This window comes from Hyaena hyaena, unplaced genomic scaffold, assembly GCF_003009895.1.
Source record: "Hyaena hyaena isolate Hyena2069 unplaced genomic scaffold, ASM300989v1 scaffold_178, whole genome shotgun sequence".
Classification (NCBI taxonomy): Eukaryota; Metazoa; Chordata; class Mammalia; order Carnivora; family Hyaenidae; genus Hyaena; species Hyaena hyaena.
This window is the reverse complement of record NW_024080807.1, coordinates 925,910-942,408: the sequence shown is the minus strand read 5'-3', so window position 1 is coordinate 942,408 and position 16,499 is coordinate 925,910. Positions and strand designations below refer to the sequence as shown.

At 37.3% G+C, this 16,499-nt stretch overlaps 1 protein-coding gene across 1 annotated transcript in view; it reads right to left on the bottom strand.

Annotated features, from left to right (window-relative positions):
- MED23 (mediator complex subunit 23) overlaps nt 1-15,236 on the bottom strand; it is a 45,839-nt gene extending 30,603 nt beyond the window's left edge. Inside the window, exons 1-10 of the mRNA XM_039240430.1 lie at nt 15,050-15,236; nt 14,675-14,706; nt 14,434-14,521; nt 11,760-11,884; nt 10,627-10,738; nt 9,059-9,157; nt 8,362-8,463; nt 7,860-7,929; nt 6,284-6,396; nt 4,718-4,813 (exon numbers count right to left, since the gene is read on the bottom strand). Coding sequence (XP_039096361.1) covers nt 4,718-4,813; nt 6,284-6,396; nt 7,860-7,929; nt 8,362-8,463; nt 9,059-9,157; nt 10,627-10,738; nt 11,760-11,884; nt 14,434-14,521; nt 14,675-14,706; nt 15,050-15,097 — 885 coding nt within the window. The 5' untranslated portion in view covers nt 15,098-15,236. The remainder of the gene's footprint in view (nt 1-4,717; nt 4,814-6,283; nt 6,397-7,859; nt 7,930-8,361; nt 8,464-9,058; nt 9,158-10,626; nt 10,739-11,759; nt 11,885-14,433; nt 14,522-14,674; nt 14,707-15,049) is intronic.
- Nucleotides 15,237-16,499: the final 1,263 nt, after the last annotated feature.

Sequence of the window (16,499 nt, the reverse complement as noted above, 5' to 3'; positions counted from 1 at the left end):
CTTAACGCATGCAAATAAAACAAACATCTATCCGAAACAGTAAGCATCAATGGTTGTTTCATATTTTTTCCAAAACACAATGCCATGATCACAGTTCAACCACATTACAGGTTTACAAATAGCAATATTAACACCACCAGTTGGGACTACAGTACTTTTCCTCTGAATGTAATTATCATTATGAAGCAGAGCAAAGTGCAACAGACAACACTACGAACTATTTCTTAAATTAGCATGCAAAACTACTGTGTACAGGGCTTGAAATTCACTAGTTCTGCCAACCACCAACAACCTAAGGAATGTGTCAGACAACACAAATTTAGAGTGAAATCATTCAAAGTATACAAGAGTCAGAAAAATTTGTGAAAAGAAGTAAAGCCAGGATTTCCAGTAGGAATTTTTCATTAGTGATGGGAATTTCCTTCTAGTTTGGAAACTAACCAATTTGTCATCTATTCCTCCATTCGTGATGGTCTTCCATCAGTCTGCTTCAGGAAAAAAAAGCAAACTAAATAAAATTGGTTTTTAGCACCTGAGTCACTTTGGAGTTTCCCTTTTCAGTAGTAGCTTTGTATCTTTAAAAAATAAAACAGACTTTTACCTACATATTTTTAGGGGTGTAGTAATAGCTGTACAGTTAATGATTTAAAGAGGAAAACCAAAAATATTAAGATTTTGACAAAGTAAGAACTAGTATATTTACAGTTAAAGCTGATGATCTGCTAATACATACCACAACTCAAATTACGTCTAAATTTTCTGTTAAGAATTAAATCAGTCTGGAATCTCTACGACATCTAATGTCCTGATGTCTGCGAATGCCAGAACATCTGTCAGGATTAATACTGAATAAATACTTTAACTCTATGTTTTCCAGGTGTTTGAGTGAAAGCCAAGGATATTTTTCAAACCAAGTTTCAGAAGAGCTTAGTTCCTCTGTTTATTTGCCAATTTTATTAATACCCCCTCCCAAAAAAACCTGCTGAAATATAAAATGATCTATGCTAACTACTTTAGAATAATATGTTTGGCTTTAGTTTTCATTACTAAAAAATAAATACCTTAAAATGAATACTCTCCACCATGTAGATTATTTTACAAAGTGGAACAAGTGAAAATTATATATAAAGTGGTTTAATGATCTGATAAAGATGATCAATCATTGGGCTATGATACTTCTGTAAGCCAACAGATACTCTGTCCATGGATATTTACAAGGTGTTTTCTGAAAGCTTTTGTAAATTTAATTCTTCGAGATCTAGGCATTTAGTTGAATTAGCTAGTTTATGTCAAATGTATATGCATATTTACTTAAAACGTGTTTTAACATTAAGAATCTAAGTTCAATATTTTACCAATTCCATTTATGCATAATAGCTCAAACTGCATTGGAAACTTATTTCAAATAAGGCACAAGGCATTAATGGAAATACTAACACTGACCTCCACTCATGCCCCCAATTCTTTCTCACCACTGTTTCAAATGGCAAATGATAATGCTTTTCAGTCCAGGTAACCATATCCTAGATTAAGTGGCCCCTGAACACTTTTGATGTAACAGTTCTGGTACTGCTTTTGTGGTAAAATTTTAACATATTGTACTGAGGTGGACTTAAGTTAACTTCAAATCATTATTTCAGTGCTAGAAATCAATTTTAGAGCAATACCTATTCAGGTTTATCATCTTCTCTGCCAATCAGCCCTCTGCCAGTTGATACCACTTTCAATGGTGCCTTTCAAAGATAATTGAGTGATCAGTCTATCACTATCTCAGAGCAGCCAGAGCTCACACACCACCACATACGAGCTTGAGGGGTGTATCTGTTTCATAATGTTCTTTTTTTTTTTTTTTTTTAAATATTTTTTTATTTATTTCTAGGAGAGAGAGAGAGACAGCGTGAGCAGGGGAGGGTCAGAGAGAGAGGGAGATACAGACTCTGAAATTGGCTCCAGGCTCCGAGCTGGCAGTCAGCACAGAGCGTGATGCGGGGCTCGAACCCACGAACCGCGAGATCATGACCCAAGCGAAAGTCGGACACTTAACCGACTAAGCCACCCAGGCGCCCCTCATAATGTTCTTAATGGGCAGAAAGAACACGAAGCTGTATAAACATATGAAACAGGATTCTTCCACTGTGAACACTCCACCTTGCTGGTCACAGAACTGGGCTATTTATGACTCTTTGAATGTGACCGACTTTAGGATAAAATATAGCCCAATTCCTACTGGAAAATGCAATATGGACAGCTCTTAAAGAGTTTCAAGCTTTAAGTAAATTATTGCATTGCTAGAGAAAGGACAAGAAAGTATAGTGCAGGATATAGTTCTGTAATGATAAAAGATGTGATATGATAACTTGTTTATCTTTAATCATATGCTTTACTTTGTATTCTCATCTTCTACTCTACTTTCCAGGTGGTAAAAATAATAATATCATGTCAACTCAGCATATATCTTCCATCTACAAGTCCATCCACTACAGAGTTTTGTACCAAAACAATTACTGATGAATTGTGAACTTTTGACAATGTTTACAGTGGGACCAATACTAATAATGTTCTGTCAGCATTTCCATTATAAACTTTATTTTTTACGGATTTATGTCTTAGTCATAAACTTTTTTTAGGTTGAAACTTGTTATTAAAATAATCAAATCAGAAATACTCTTGTATGAATTGTTTTGTCAGTTTCTAGTCTGAGAAGAGCTGCATCCCAAGAGTAAAAAGCTAATGATAGCTAAGGATATCTGAGGGAAGGTACTCGCAGCTCAAATGACCATGGGTACATTTATCCACCAAACTAAAAAAAAAAAAAAAAATGGAGTCAAGTATGACTTAAAGTTCATTGCAAAAATTAGTTTTAAGACATAGCATGAAGCATTCTCTCCAAGTTGACTGAATACTTACCTCTAACTCAAGTGAAAGCTGATCAGAATTAATGACTTGGTATTTAGGATGTTAAATTGACAGATTATGTGAAGTAACTGTCAGATTCTGTAGTGTGAGGCAGTTCAGTTTCACATGTACATAGGCTTGTCCAAACAAGGAAACTTGGTAAATTTTTCAGAAGGAAAAACTTAAAATAATAAAAGAGATACTGCTACTAGGGTGAGGTTTGGCATGCAAAGTTTCAACACTGAGCAAGTTTTATGGCCAAGCTATATGTCCTTAAAAATAGGGCTTTATAAATGGAAGCACTGGCACAACCTTCACTATAGTATTGCAAACAGTAACGCTATTTTATATAACCTGGACAAGAACGTCTTTTTAAAATCAAAAAGCTGGTCTATTTTAATATGTTGGGCTCAAAAATTTTTAACAAAAATAATTGGAACCACTATTTTGCTTAAAATCTCAAAGGTGAAAAGTCCTGGAACAGACTTGGGACTGTATAAGAGTTTGGTTTATTGAGTTTGGCCACAGTGTTTTTCTCCCACCGCAGATGAGCTTCAATTGCAAGGAGCCCACTCTAGGAGGAGGACACTTCTGGCAAAGACTGACAAAGAAGGGTGTTTGTCAAGCAGGTGTGGGGTCACCTAAGAGTGTGACATTTCTTCGTCAATCCCCATGTTTCCAAAAAAACCTTCCCTGTATAAATTTACCACTCCAACTTTTAAAATCACGTATCTCTAGTAAAGTGCTTTTTACTCGTTTTGTTTTTAATTTGTTTTTTGTTTTAAGGCAAAGCAACATAAATACTTTTATAGATGTTATTTATTTATGTTTTAATAATCCGGAAAGATAAAGGCCACCACAAATCTTTCCATCTCTGAAAATTCCACAAGGCGAGCTTTAGCCCTAAAGAATAAAAAAAGAAAAAAAAGTAAAATGGAGTGGGAAGGAAAAACCACCCATCAAAAAGTGACAGGTGTTCTTGTGTGCCAGGTGTTGTCTCTTTGGTTAAAAAAAAAAAAGAAAAAAGAAAAAAGAAAAAAAGAATATAAAAAAAAAACAAACACCAAAAACCAAAACCAAAAACAATCCACCAAAAACAACTCTCATATCCCAAGAAGAAATTCATTTTAGTGGCCTTGGTCTCAGCATGGTCCTGCCAATTTCAAGCCCCGACCATACATGTATTCTCTAAATGGAATCAGTGGCTACAAAGCGGCCAGCGTATCGTTAGTCACAATACAACAGTAAGGTTGTGAACATACCTGAGCAATGTTCAAGGTCTAGAGCATTGGAGGATGGGCAGGACAAGACAGGACAGAACAAAAATAAAGGAAGAAAAAAAGAAAAGACAAAACAGTGACTATGAGGCCAGCCTCAAGGAACCCAGAGTCAGCACAAACCCTCCCACATGTTAAACCACCAAAAACAAACATACACCAAAAAGGGAGAAAAAAATCAGCAGTCAGGCCACGCTGAAAATACCAAGGGTTATAAAAATAGGCACCCAAACAACAAAAAAGTCAAAAATTATGGTTAAGTCATGTGTAGGTTTCTCTGGCAAAAGGTATACTTGAAACTGGCCTTATAGAAAAAAAAGCAATGCAAAATAAACCAACTTTTAAAATATCTCCTTTTTAATTTAAACATTTTTAAAGCAATATATAAATGGTAGGAACAATACGTTGTTTAATAAACCATATATTAAAAAAAAATCACCAAATAGTTCTTAACTGTTTTGCTCAGTTAGCTCTAGCAAAGAAAAGAGAAAAGAATAGTGCAGATTCTATGCAGAATTTACTAGGTTTCCAGCATAGTACAGTACCTGCTTATTTAAACCTAGCATATTGCAGACCATATCCCTGGAATAAGGCTGCTCCAATACATATCTCAACAAAGCAGTCTGTGGTTCAAACAGATCCTTTAAAGAAAATAAAAAAAATTATTGCTTCAAGATCAAAGTAAATATTAATTCAAATAATTTGAAATTGGGATAAAAAAATCCACTAAAGGCACCTGTTACCTTCACACAGTAGGCAGTATCTAGTGGAAAAAAATCATAGGATTTTAGTGCTTACAGTTAATCTGACCCCACCCCTCATTTGATAGGTGATATAACTGAGATGAAGGGACTTGCCCAAGGTCATACAGAGGCTAAATTTAGAAATGACTTTGCTTACAGTCACATGATAGTCTTAAGCATTCTGTAAGGAAAGGATTTTCTGCTCAGAAATCTAACCAAAGGAATGGAGGCAGTTTCCAATCACTTTCATACAAGTGTTAACATAAACACTACTTCCAAATTTGTAGGAAAATTACTTGATAGTAAAGGGGTTAAGAGTGTAGATTCAGGAATCAGATTGTCTGAGTTCAAATACTGACTGTACCATTTCCTAAATAAGGGGCCTTAGTCAAGTTGCTACCCGACTCTGTCTCAGTTTCATCACATATATAATGGAGACACTAAGATGACAGTTGAGAATAAGGGTTATTGCAAAAAAGTTCATAGAGTAGTGCTGGGCATACAATAAGTGCATAATATATTTATTTATTTTCAATACCACTGCTTATCATGATAACTATAAATTCCATGTAGTTCATCACTCTTTCACATTCCAAAGTTTGCTGACTAATATGCCAACTAATTGTGACCTTAGTTTCACTATTTACTCTCCTCACTTCTGAGCAAGTTTCCTAATCAATCTTTACATCATTTTTGACATGAAACATTTACATGTAAAATATCTAGTCTTCCCCATACCCTGCTCTGTAACCATTTCAACTCCCAAGATACTATAATGAATCTACCAAATTTCAGTATAGTGTTATGTCTGTCTCTCATACTTCATTTTATTGATACTGTAGATTTTTTTCCTTTGGGAGTACTCTATTCCACTTTTGTCCTCTGCATCCCCTCTTTAAAAAATCTAACAAAAGTAGGGGCACCGGGCTGGCTCAGTCAGAAGAGTGTGTGACTCTTGATCTTGATCTTGGGGTTGTGAGTTCAAGCCCCACGGTGGGTGTAGAAATTACTTAAATAAACTAAACTTAAAAAAATAAAAATAAAAAATCTAACGAACAAGAGGCTTATTCTTCAAATTTTAACAATCACACAAATTCATTTTTGGTCCTCACTTTGTAAAGGAAGAATAAAAATAAGGATTCTACTTAAAGATTCAGTTTTCTTAGTCTAAGTGCTTTGTCTACTGGAGCCTAAACATCCACAATATCACAAACCACAGGGAACAGTTGGATACTAGAATCACATGATAAACCACAAACCATTGTTACTTCTTCAGCCTATGAAGAGATAATTTAGCACAACACATCAAATAATCCAGGATAAAGACTGTTAGATGGATCAGAAGTTCCATTATATTTATCAACATACCTTATCATACGGCAAGAGGCCTTTCAAAGGAAAACGAAGAGTTGCAGGATCCAATTTCCATGAGTTACAAATGGCTCCTGAGTTATTTACAACTGGCAGAAGGCTGCAGCGGCCTGTATGTATTAAAAAAAAATGTTTTTAAGTAAATATGAACACAGAAATGCCTGGTTCTGCATTCACTCTATGAATATTTAATAAATATCTGTGCTGAATCAGACACTGATTGGAAGCCGCTTTTAGTTAGATATAAATGTTGGGATTTTTCTTTGATTATTTTTAGTCCAGATGGTTGGAGACCAATTGCAGAGACATACCAAACTCAAAAATGTTGCATTTATCCAAGCATCAACTATAATGCATGGGCCAGATGCTGCTTGCTGCCTGTGTTTTGATGCTTTTGCACTATAGTAACAGGGCTGAGTAGTTCCAACATACTGAATGGCTCACAAAGCCTAAATAAAATATTTGCTATATCACCCTTTGTGGAAAAAGTTTATAGATCTCTAGTCGAGGGTCAACATGATTAACTTTATGCATCACGTTCCAAGAGGCCTTAGATGTACCATATGACCGTCAACTCATATACCCAATTGCCTAATGAATATTGTCACTTGGATGTTCCACATCTTCAACTGAACTCATGCTTCTCAAATCTGCACCACTTTTTTTTTTTTTTTTAATTTTTTTTTTTAATGTTTTTTTTTTTGGAGTGAGAGAGAGACAGCATGAGCAGGGGAGGGTCAGAGAGAGTCGGAGTCACAGACTCTGAAACAGGCTCCAGGCTCTGAGCTGGCAGTCAGCACAGAGCCCGACGCGGGGCTTGAACCCACGAACCGCGAGATCATGACCTAAGCGAAAGTCGGACGCTTAACCGACTAAGCCACCCAGGCGCCCCAAATCTGCACCACTTCTATAATTCATTAAATGACACCAATATTCACTTACTTACAAAAGCTAGAAGTCTGAGAATTATGTTTAGTGTCTGCTTGCTTTATTTTTGTAATTCCAATCTGGAATAGCACCCAACTCACAAGAAGTGCTGAAAATTTGGCCATTGACTAAACGATGGTCTATATGCCCAAACACTGCTGGGCACTGCACAAATTGCCAAATCACATGATTATTTTTAAAAGAAAATTCTGAGAATCTAACAAAACATGAAACAATGAAAACAAAATAAATGAAATACGGAGCAAAAGTGTGAATTGGAAGGGGCTGAAAGTGCCTGACAGTCTTGTGTGCTATGGCTGCAGAGGGACAGATCAGTTGAGACTTCCCATTGCCTGGAGATTTCACGGTGCTTTATTAGCTCTACTAAAAGTTCCTCCTATTCATCAGAAAAACATCTTCTAGAATGATTCTATCTGAAGCTTAGACCCATTCCAGACAACTGCTTCTTCCTCCCTACACTCAGCACACAAAGTACCTGAAAACAAGGCAATGGTTATTAATAAGCTTCTACAGAATTACCAAAATGACAAACCTACAGGACATGTGTAAGATACATCTGCAAATTCCGTTCAATAGTTGACTAAAAATCAGGTTCTATTTAGTATATTTTAAATTATATTCCTACCACAAATGGAGTTTATCCTTGCTGTGGGCCTGAAGGTATCCACAAAGTCTGATACCAAGTTTCCCAGTAACTAAAAACAAAACAAAAACAAATAAGTATAAAAATAAAATCAAGACTGTCCTGAATATAACCACTGTTAATACAAAATGAGACAATATGTAAAGATTTAATAAAATACCTGGCATATAAAAATGACTCAAAAGTTAGTCTTCTTATACTTCCTTACAAACAATTACTTCCCAGTTCACCTGTCCCTGAATTAAGCCAAATCATAACACCATGTCCTTAGCTATTTGATGAAGCTGGTATATTTTAACACATGATACAGAAACTGTCTCAACAAGATAGCAAAGAAATAAAACACATTATAATGAGTTTTAAAAAAGTACATTTTACATCAGGATAAAAGTGATCATTTTAAAAATAAGCACACAAAAATTAGATCAAAAAACTATTTTTGATTAAAATTTCTATTAAAATACATGGAAAATATCAGATTTACCCAGTGTGGAAGTTTTCCCTCAGGATACAGTTTCCTGATTTCTGTGACTGCAAAATAGGCTGGTAATAGACAGGCATTTCTTTCCAAGATATATGCTATAACCTAAGAAAAACAAAAGAGCAATGTTTTTGTTCTTGATTAGTTCCACAGATAAGCCCTTTAAATGCAACAGTGGCAACAAGAACAAATATATTAAAAGCAAAGAAATCATTTCATGGATTTAATAGGCTTAAACTGTAGCATAAAAGAATTCATGTATATGTGAAGAATCTCTAAAAATGAAGATTAATGAATAATGAAATGGATGTTAGTAAATAACAATCCATTGCTTTAAATATTGATAGCCTCTATGAGAAAAGCAACAGATCAGAGTAACAATTCTTGCAACATTAGTTACTAAGCACAAAGATTTTTAAGTGGTCCATAGGCCATAATCTTGTAACATTTGAAAATACTTTGTCTATATAGTTGTTTTAAGAATTAAAAGCCATGGCTTAATTTAAAATTTTCATTAGAAACATAATAAAATTAAAATATATTTTTACTATATCATAAAAATATGATAAACAGTAAAACGAAGTGATTTTGGTGGAAGTACCCAAATGGAACAGTCCACAAACTACCATATATTTTAAAGGCACAGAGCTATATAAAAATAGACTTTTGAGATTATGATCAATGAATTGTCCTAAATTACCTCTCTTGCTGCTAGAAGCTGCTGTACAACAGCTGAGCTCACTGTATTGGGAATTGTCAAGATTTTCTCCAAAATCACTTTTAACAGATCTCGAACACCCTGATATAAGAAAAAACTCTTAGGTTAAAACTAAGTAGTGCCCCCTGTGCTAGTTAAAACACCTAAAGATTTCAACATCACATATTCAGAAAAAAATGTAACCTTCAATGTCACATTTTCAATTTTTCTGAATCAGAGCTAACATTCAAGTCCCTAACATTAACCCAAGACAAGAGTCATGTTCCAAAACAGAACTCTAAAGAATGGCCCATAATATGAATGAACAAAGACAGGCACTTACAAATAAAAATCTTTCCACACTCTGCTTTTTGGACCCTCACAACATTACTTGACTTTCTATTCCTACGAGGGTCCAAAAAGCTTAATTTGAGCTTACAGAAATATATTTGAAAGAACTTGAACACACTCTGAGACATGGGCAATAATATCAAATTTTCTGGCAGGTGATCCCTTCTGCTTACTCCCTTTGTCATATTCCGACTTACTTCCCCTTCGCGTCCATCACATACCTAATCACTCACACTTATCCAATAAGGCTATTCTGTTAATTGGTCATCTCCTCATATCTATTACCAGTTGCATTACTTCAGAGCAGAATCTGATATACAGAGAAGAAATTTCATTCAACCTGCATTTTATTGAGTATAAACTGTGTGATCAGTCTTGTAAAAAAGACAGACAAAACATACACACAGAAGAAATGAGCAACAATTATAAGGCACCCTACAAATAAGAAAGCAAAAACTCCATGGAAACTTGCTAAGGAAAGTGAAGTATAAGTAAAGAGAAAATTTTAAAAAAAGAAGTTTCTTAGAATTAATTTTGTATTAAATCATGATTCAAATCAATAATTAAGTAGTTAAGTCATTTCAGACTAGAGAGAATACGGATATAAAGCCTAAGGTCAGACAGTGGCAATTCTTTCGAAAAGAACAGTAAGACAGGTAGTGTGAATGAAGGAGAACGGTGTTTTCAGCAAGGGAGACCCTGAGCTGTCCTACGAGACAGAGGGTGTATGCTGCTCTTTTGGGTCAAGAGAAGAGCGTGGAAGCACACGCGGTCAAGGTGAAACAGGGCTTGCTCCCTTTATCAGCTGATGCCTACATCCCTTCATGGCTTCACACGCCCCTGCTCTGTGCTCTTTCATGTGAAAGAGGCCACAACATTGTTAAGATCTGTGATATGAAAGGGCACAGAGGCCACTGGTGACTTAGCTACTCATCATATATGTTAGGACTGGCATTTTGAAGAATGCTGGGAGGAGAGCAGAGAAGCTGTGGGAAACACTGAACAATTTTAAGTCCCTTTATGAAATACAACAAAAAATAAACTTTGCAAATCCTTCTACTTCATTCTTCCCATCTGAAATTAAGATCCACACACTAAAAATTAATCATGTCTGAAAGTGATTACTTTTTAATAGTTTATTGTCAAGTTGGTTTCCATATAACATCCAGTGCTTATCCCCACAAAGAAAGTGATCACTTTTTATAATTAGGAAAAAATACCTTGTAATCCACTCCCCCAATTATTTTCCGAACTAGTTTAAACGTTAAGGCCCAAAGCTGCGTTCTTTCCCACTCCAGTGTGTCGGAGTTTATTAGGGATTCACAAACCATCCTAGAAAATAAGAATACCCATACCAGTTACATGACAGAATTTTTCAAACTCTCTAACAGGGTCTATGTATTCTGGATATTTGTTACAGTGTTTTTCAGAAAGGCATATTACTTTTCAAACGTGCTTTAAAAAACTATGTATGTAGTATGCTATGTCTTTTTCACTTGCATGAAAGATAGAACACAAAACAGAACACAGTAATATTGTGTTATATTTTCACTAGAAAGAAATCTACCAAAAGCTATAGATTAAATGTTTACTACCTATCAGTTTGTGGTAGATGTATTTTTCCAACATGGCTGAAACAAGATTTTCAAACCCACATGCTCTTTTGAAGTGTGACACTGATACTTCTCCCATGAAGAGGTGGGAGAAGGGTCTATACTCTCTTCCCTCAAATCTGGGCAGGTCCAGATTATGGCATAAGGGACGCTTCTGACATCCAAGGCAAGGTAATGTGGCTTCTGTCTAGCCTTCTTTTGAATGCTTGCCTTGGGTGCCATCATGCTGTGAGAAAGTCCAGGTCACACAGAGAGGGATGTGTAGATTCCAGCTGACGGCCCCAGCTAAAGGCCCAGATGACAGCCAGACATCAACCACCAGACATGCATGGGAAAACCGTTGTGATAACTATAGCCATAGCTACCATCTGATTGCAATCACAAGATCCTGAGAAATAACTGCTTCCTGAGCTCAGCCAATCACAGTAACCATGCATGTTAATAAAATGATTATTACTCTTTTAAGCAACAATGTGTTCAGGTAGTTCATAGTGCAGGAAAAGTGAAGTGATCCTAGCTCCTCAGCTGAAAGGCAAAGCCTGCCTCATTTTGAGCCTTTATGTACACAATTCTATGAATACTATATCCTAGAAACTAAAACTTGACGTCTTATGAAGGATTACTTGCTGAGCCTAACTTCTTTTTTCGTTCCTTTACTCTATTGTGACAACAAACCGTGACCAATTTCCAAACATTAATAAATAAATTCTTTGGATTGCTCTATCTATCAGCAAACATACCTGGGGGGAAGGAGACCAGTCTCCACTGCCATTGCTAAGCAGTCATAAAGAAAAGAAATTCTTTTAGGACTATGCTGGCCATGGATAAACTTAACAATCCACTGGATGCACTGTTCATGAGATTCCTGGAAAATTAAAAAATGATTATATTTTAGGTCCAAAGTGATACTTTATGTCTAACAAATAGCTAATATACCTGGGAGTATATTGAGACTATGAATTAAATACTCCACTATAACCATTCATGAATGAAAACAATTAAAAAAAAAAGACAAAATGAAAATTTCAGTCATATTAAGCTTAAAATCAATACAATTCTATAGATTAAAGCCCCACTATTTTTATAACATGAGACCGCCAAAAGGGGTAAGAGTTTCTTAATATATTCACGGTCAGTAGAAAGCTCTAACAAAGACTATGTAAGACACTGTAAGCAATGCCCTTAATGGCAAAGAATAAACATTCCTGTCACTGGGGGGAAAATCCACTGTGAGTCAGTTATAATCAGCCTCATGAGAATCTGTGTGAATCTAATCCCTAAGAGCCTAATTATGAATCCAATGACATATCAAATTTCTAGACTTGAATAATCTGACACCAAAATGTAGTACCCATAACAGTTCATCTTCCAGGATACCCTCAGGAAGAACCCACGTGTCCTCCTCTTCTGCACTACACTGTCCCTCAAACACACTTCTATTGTTGAAAATACAATGCTGACTTAGAAATCTCTCTCTTCTTCCTGCCCCCCCATTAGAATATACATTTCCTGAATACACAGGCCATCCTTAACCCATAAAATGTTTAATGATTAAAAAATTAAAGTATGTTGAAAAGATGTTCAACATTAGAGAAATGCAAATAAATCATGATGAGATATAATCTTTCCTGGTTTAGACTGGCAAACATCAAAGACAAAAAATTCATTAACACCTACTGTGAGGCTCTAGGGAACAGGTTTGTTTATGCTCCCCTTGCCAGGGGAGAATAAACTGGTAGGACCCTTATGGAAAGCTATTAGGGAATTTGTATAAAAATTATAGACAGACATACCCTCTAACCTAGAAGTACCATTTTCAGGAATTTATTCTGCATGGTGTCCTGTGCATAATATTGTTTGTTCTAGTATTGTTTAAAGTGGAGAAGGTGAGAAATAACCTGAATGTCACTCAGTAGGGGGCTGGTTAAATAAAGGTGCAGCCAATAATGCATTATGCTACTTTAAGAAAGAAAGGCAGAAGTAACTTTCAATGGATTAATGCAGAATTACTTTCAGACTTTAATAGTAAGAGGAAGAAAGGTACTAAGAAACAGTGTACACATTATATGAATGTTCTATAAAAATGTATTCTATGAGTGTAAAATACTTCCAGAAGGCGACCAACTGGGGATACTGGCTGCTGACATGAAAAAGTACATGAGTAAATTAAGAAAGATAGAAGGCAGACTATTCATAGGGTCACCCCTTTTGGTACCTTTTGCATTTGGAGTCATATGAATATATTACTTATTAGAAGACAATTAAAACAATTTTCTTAAAAAAATAAATATATGCCAGGGCGCCTGGGTGGCTCAGTCGGTTGAGCGTTCCGAATCTTGACTTTGGCTCAGGTCATGATCTCAGGGTCAAAGAATCGAGTTCAGCATCAGGCTGAGCATGGAGCCTGCTTAAGATATATTTTCTGTCTCTCTCTCTCTGTCTCTTTCTCCCTCTCATCCCTCTGCCCCTCTCCTCCTCTTGGGCTCTCTAATAAAAAAAAACCTTTTTTTTTTTTTTTAAAGAATATATGCCATTATGTAACCCATGTTTGAGTAGCAAGTCTTATCACCAGTGGTTTATATGCAAACAGTTCTCATTTTCCTACAATTAATGCAACATGAGAGGATAATGCATTACTGGAACACCAGCTCTTCAAGGATTACACATTTTGTCTTTTTCATGGACATATTTGCTGGTGACTGTTCTTTATTACTAAGTTTTACTGCTCCTTTCCTCATTTTTATTGTAATATCTTAGCACTTTATTATAGTATCCTTATTGTGGAATCTAAAAAACATTCCTTTACGTTTATTTATTTTGAAAGACAGAGAGCAGAGGAGGGGCACAGAGAGAGAGGGAGAGATAGAATCCCACCAGGCTCTGTGTTGTCAGGGCGGAGCCTGATGCAGGGCTTGAACTCACAAGCCATGAGGTCATGACCTCAGCTGAAACCAAGAATGGGTCATTTAAAAGAGTGAGCCACCCAGGCACCCCAATTGTGGCATTTCTTTTTGTATCCTTACTATAGCATCTTTGATCATAGTATCTTTGTATCAATGCTTTGTAGTTCCTTGTTGAGAAAATGAAATTTGTATCTTTTACACTTCTACCACAGCTCTTTTCCCTTGTACCAAATAAATCACAATAGGATGAAAATGGTTTTACATAATCTAACATGTGGGAGACTTTTAAAGACATCTCACACTGTGCTGTTATCAACTTGATCTCTCAGTAACAGTTCTCCACTGGATAAATATAAATCGAAACAAATGGAAGCCAGAGTATACAAATAAAAAAATGTCGACAATTTTATGTCTCCCTTTCCAGAAAGACCTTAACAGCAACATCAAAATAACGTAAAAAAAGAAGGCATCAAAAATCATCGGCTGAATGTCGTAAAAATGCAGTGCTCACCTGAGAAAGACCACCCCAAAACTGTCTGAAGGCCCCCAAACAGCTAATTAGTTTTGTTTTCTCATCTTCAGGGGTGTCCATAAACATTCTAAAACACAAAAATCAGATTATTTGCCGCGAGTTCTAAATTCAACATAACCAGAATCTTATGGATCTTCTATACCTCCAAGGCAAACCGAAGTAAAATCTTACAAAAATACACTCATGTAAAAATACAAAAATCTGCCATGCATATACTCACCCAGGAAAAGCCTCTTCTATAATTTCCGTTTTCTGTAAGAAAACAAAAAGCAAACGATGTAAAACAAACAAAAGAAGAGGAAAAAAAAGGAGGAGACTCCTCGAGAAAAACACAATGTAACACAGAACAGATCGCCTTAATCAGAGACACGCACAAAATAACAATTCCGGCCTGGCCTATCGCAAAGCGTATTGTGGATTTCAAAGGAGGCTTTGAATTTGACAGCTGGTGGAGAGTCGCTAAACGCCTGCAGACTACACGGTGTCACAACAAAGGAGAGGTGGGGGACAGGTTGCCTGGGCCGGGTTCACGAGACGGCCACCGAGTGTCCCCCTCGCCCAGCCTCCGTCCTGAATCCCTGGCGGCTCCACTCACCACCACGTCCTCAAAGATGCTCTGCAGTTGCGTCTCCATTTGTACCATCGCCCCTGCCTTCCTTGGACGCCCGGCGCGCCGCCCGGGTTAAACCCGAGCTCCGGGAATTGAGGGGGAGGGGGGCGGAGACGCCCGCCGGAAACCTCGGCTCGCAAGAGTCGCCTCCTCTCTCTGGCGCTCAGCGGAAAGGATCTCCTCCAAGGCCCAGCCAACCACGGGCGCCTGTCCGGAAGCCCGGAAGTTCCGGGTGCGTGCGGATCACGAAACCTGCAGAAACGAGGGCCCCAGCCAGATGGTTCCGCCCAAGGAGAAGGGCGGCCGGCTAGCCGGACGAGAGCGCCCCCAAGTGGAGCCTTGAGCCTAAGTACCCCGAGGCGTCGTCGGCTGCAAGTCGCCACCTGCCGGCTGGAGCGGGAGATGCTTCCTGCTCGGGGCTAATGCTTTAGCCTCTTGGGAAGGAAAAAAGCTTGGAGCCCGGGGAACGGCAGCCAGGGAGAAATGCTCCTCCTGCAACCTACGTCAACATGATGTCTGTCAGCTGCTGACTTTTTGGAGCCTGGAGTTGAAACCACACTTTTCTTGACGGCAGGGACCATGTCTTCTCAAGTACGGTAACCTCAGTACCTGGCATACTGTGTGACACATAACAGGCTTTCAAAAAAAGACTGAAAAAAATAAATAAGCGCAGTATTACTAATTTTTAATTAAAATAATCAAACAATAATGTCCATCATTTTTAGTTATAATCATATAAAATAATAAACGTTATCTATTACTGAATACACAACCCCTTAGGTGAGGGTAGGGGTGGAGAGGGGTCGGCAAATAGAAAGGCTGATCTACTGGCAAGGTCAGATCAGTGGCTAAGTGCGCTGTGGAGTGTACCCCTCACCACTTTATTTTTTCAAGCATCAGCTTGACATTCCTGGAAGCCTGCCCTTCTCAATCAAGCTGCTTTAGGGTCTCTTCTTTATCTTCATTTAACACCTTGGTGCATAAGTAGTAGAGTACTTCATTTATGAAATATTTGTTCACCCTTTGCTCAGTGCTAGACACAACCTTAGGCACTTAATGAGCCATAATGCAGTAGTCAGTTTTGTAAAATATCCAAGCTAGAAGAGTGACAGAGCCAGAGTTATTAAAATCTAAGTAGCCTAACAATCTGTTGTTCTTTTTTGTGTGTGCTAAACAGACTATCTTATTTTAGACTATTTTTAATCAGATGCACTAAGTTTATTTATTTATTTGTGGTGGGGAGGGGCAGAGACAAGGGGAAGGATGGAGAGAGAGAATCCCAGAAGGTTCCCGCTGTCAGCCTGTCAGCACAGCCAATGTGGGGCTTGATGTCACAAGCCTTGAGATCATGACCTGAGCGGAAATCAAGAGTTAGACACTTAACCAACTGAGTCACCCAGGTGCCCCCAGGTATACTTCTAAGACAGTTTTCAGT